General features: G+C 26.7%; 1 protein-coding gene across 1 annotated transcript; it reads right to left on the bottom strand.

Moving 5' to 3' along the window:
- Positions 1–9: 9 nt before the first annotated feature.
- Positions 10–2,029, bottom strand: LOC111617407 (propionyl-CoA carboxylase beta chain, mitochondrial-like; the record flags this gene model as incomplete). Its single annotated transcript, XM_023358702.1, has 3 exons — positions 10–485; positions 1,243–1,284; positions 1,805–2,029. Coding segments are annotated over 3 exons (354 nt in total), but the record flags the coding sequence as incomplete, so codon positions are not given.
- Between the last annotated feature and the right edge of the window lie 1,645 nt (positions 2,030–3,674).

Raw genomic sequence — 3,674 nt, 5'->3', positions numbered from 1 at the left:
ATTATGTTCGTTAACAGATCACCCACTGTATATGACTTACTGATCACCAAACAGTTGACTTGTATGCATTAACATGCATAGTCTGCATGCAGTACTGTAAACATTATATTTACAATACTGCATGGTAAATAAACAGAACAATTTGTTTTAAAAAATGCAAACAAAAATTTATAATGTTACATAAAGAATGAATTTCAGATGTAATATTTGACAAACTGGTTTTATTGTGATGATTACAACTGTAATTGCCGACTTATGCTAGAGTGTTTGCAATCTGCAGTTAAAAATCATCATGATCTTCAAAACTCACAGAATCACATACAAGATGAAATGAAACAAACATTTCAACTAACTTCTGAACAATCTTTATATACATACATTTTATGGCAAAAGTAATACTAAATTAGTACCACTTTACCTGATATTGTTGTGTGTGTTTTGGCTCCTCCAAGTTCTTCCTGAGTTACATCTTCATTGGTGACAGCCTATGTGTGAATATTTTTGATAAAAACATAACTAAATTGTATTTAAATTGAAAGATAAGCTTAAGTGATTGAAATGTTTATTAAAGATTTTAAAAAGTAATAATTTAACAATAGTAATCCATCAACAAGAAATAAATAGAATTTCAAGCAGTAAAACAAAGAGAACCAATATTCACAATAATCAAATTTTTATTTTACTCCAGTAATTTATTTTATGATCATTTTTCTTAATAATTTGTTGGATTTTCAATGCACATAAAGATAATATTTGTTTACAATTTATTTTATAAATGCCTACTAGGACTTATCTTATTATTAGGACTTATTGTACTGGTGTTCTGTTTCTACAAATCAAGGAAAACTTATTCAGAAAAAACATTCCTTGATTTGTAGAAACAGAACACCAGTACAGTAAGTCCTAATAATAAGATAAGTCCTAGTAGACATTTATAAAATAAATTGAATAAAATAAGGACACAAAGGCATATGAATTAATATTTGTTTTGTCGTCAATATGTTAATTCACAAGTTTTTATATAAAATCAATAAAAATGGTACAAAAAAAAAGAAACAAATGTACATTTAAATTAAAGACAAATATGTTAATTTTTGTAAAATTCAACTAATGAGAAATTATTTTGATTAATAAATAAATATATTTATCTAAGATGAAAGTTAATTTTCAGTAATTTTTATAAATGTACATCCAATTAAAGTTATTGTTTAAAATAGAATTGACATAATATAATTTATTTACCTTAACAACATCTGGTCCAGTAATAAATAAATAAGATGTATCCTAAAAAAAACAATATATAATTTAAATGTAGAGAAATATGAAAAAAATACATGCACTAGTATAATAAATATTTAAAATCTAATGATGTATAAAACATGTTAGAAATATACTCAGTGAGTAAACAATATATTTTGTAAATTAAATTATTATACATTTCAAGTATAAAATTTAAAAAATACTAAAAATAAATTATCAATCAATATTTAAGGATTGAAACAGGATCCATCAAAAATATTTTTGCTGGATGTTAAAGATTGAAAACATTTTTTGCTTCAATTTTTTAATATTTTTAATTATCATATATAAAGTTAGAAAAACATAAGCAAAATTTAAAAATTAACTAAAAAAAATATTACATAAAAGACTGCATGAACAGAAACTTCCAAGCATTAGATAAAGAATAGAAATCATTATCATCAGATACTAACCTAGAAGGAGAAGGATAAAGGAAAAATAAAATTACAATTTACAATTGTCTTGCTATTAATCTCTCATCCAAATTGAAAGACTTTTAACTTACTTTGACCATAAAAACAAAGTCAGTTAATGCAGGAGAATATACAGCTCCACCAGCACAAGGTCCCATAATTACGGATATTTGAGGAATGACGCCAGAAGACACAACATTACGAAGAAAGATATCAGCATAACCAGCAAGGGATTCTACCCCTTCTTGAATTCTTGCTCCTCCAGAATCATTTAATCCAATTACAGGAGCACCAACTAACATGGCTTGATCCATCACCTGAAAATTAAACAAGAAAATATTAAATATTTTTAAGGCAATAACTAAAATTACTCATTAGAATTTGTGAAATAAATATAAATTTTGACCAGCACTATTTATTTCCAAAATATGTCTGGAATTATGATTTATTTAACTAAAAAGATATTTGTGGCATGCCATATATCAATTAAACCCATGATTTAAATAAATCCCAAGTCGAAAAGTATGGAATACATATTAAAGTATGGAAAGTATCAATATAAGATAATGTATTAAAAGACTAGTGACAGGTAAAAAATTTAGCTAAAATTCTACCTGCTCAAACTATCTAGAATTGGACAGAATGTTCTAATTCTAAGAAAGGTTTGTGGGAATATATTTAGAAATAAAAGTTTAAATATTGTCAAAAATTGAGTGTAGAAAAGCCACAATTGAATTCATAAGTCAAGAGCTTATAAACCAAAGGGTAATTAGGAAAATTGGAGATGTTGAATTTGGACAAGACAACACTTGATAAGAATCTGATTCCTATAATTATCAAAATAGACATTGACAACATAACCAAATTAGAAGTTGCTGAATCAGGTTAACTATGAAAATAGTAGTTATTTCAAATGTCATAGCTGTAACTCTCAAATATAGTCAATAAATGGTTCTAAAAATAAACAAGTAATAAGGTACTTTTTCAATTTTTATCCCCTCGTCTCCTGTGGCAAGGAAATAAACTCTAGCCTCAAAATACCCCAAGAGCTAGATACATTTTAGAAATAGGATTTAGTCAAGTTATAGTATATATTTGTAACATACAGTGATCTGTGTGAACTATTCATTGCTTATATATATTGGGTCATTTGGAAAGTAATTTTGTTTTTTTTACAACCAGAGGAATTAGTTGTATTTTTACCCACCAGTTTAATTTAAAACTATATCATCATTATATATTGATATATTGACAGCTGACATTTCAAGACTTTAAAAAATTTTGTTTGATTCTGTGCAATTATTTTTTTTTTTTTTTTTGGCTTCTTTGAGAACGAAAGAAAAACATAGACAACATTCGACTGAAGTTGAATCGAATGTTGAATCTTCTTTATTCCAAGATCAATAAAAAAAAATTAGTGGAATTTTTGGTGTTTATTAACAATGTCATTTAATTACATTTAAAAAAATTATTCCAAAAACAATAATTGTAAGAAAAACGAATTTAANTCGATATATAGGTTCCACATGTTCTTAAAGAAAGAGATGCTCTCTTTAGTTGGATTTTAAGGGATTTTTTTTTTTTTTGAGCATCTACCAGACAATTCCACAAATCATTTGAAAGTGTATTGCCACCAAATGGACAAATTGAGTGATACCATCAAACAGAAAAGGCCAGAATTGATCAACAGAAATAGTATAGTGTTTCACAATGATAATGCCAAATCTCACACAAGTTTGGTAACTCGTCAGAAACTGTTACAACTTAGACGGGATGTGATACAACACCCACCATGTTCACCAGATCTGGCACCCTCGGATTATTACTTGTTCAGGTCTTTACAAAATTTTTTAAACGATAAAACAAATGAGGATGTCAAAAATCACTTGGATCAGTTTTTTTGTAAGCAAACATCAAAACTTTTATGAACGTGGAATCATGCTACTAACAGAAAGATGGCAA

Source organism: Centruroides sculpturatus, unplaced genomic scaffold (assembly GCF_000671375.1).
Source record: "Centruroides sculpturatus isolate CEXI.00-Female unplaced genomic scaffold, Cexi_2.0 scaffold5982, whole genome shotgun sequence".
Classification (NCBI taxonomy): Eukaryota; Metazoa; Arthropoda; class Arachnida; order Scorpiones; family Buthidae; genus Centruroides; species Centruroides sculpturatus.
The sequence above is the reverse complement of the archived record's forward strand: the minus strand, read 5'-3'. Positions and strand labels throughout refer to the sequence as shown.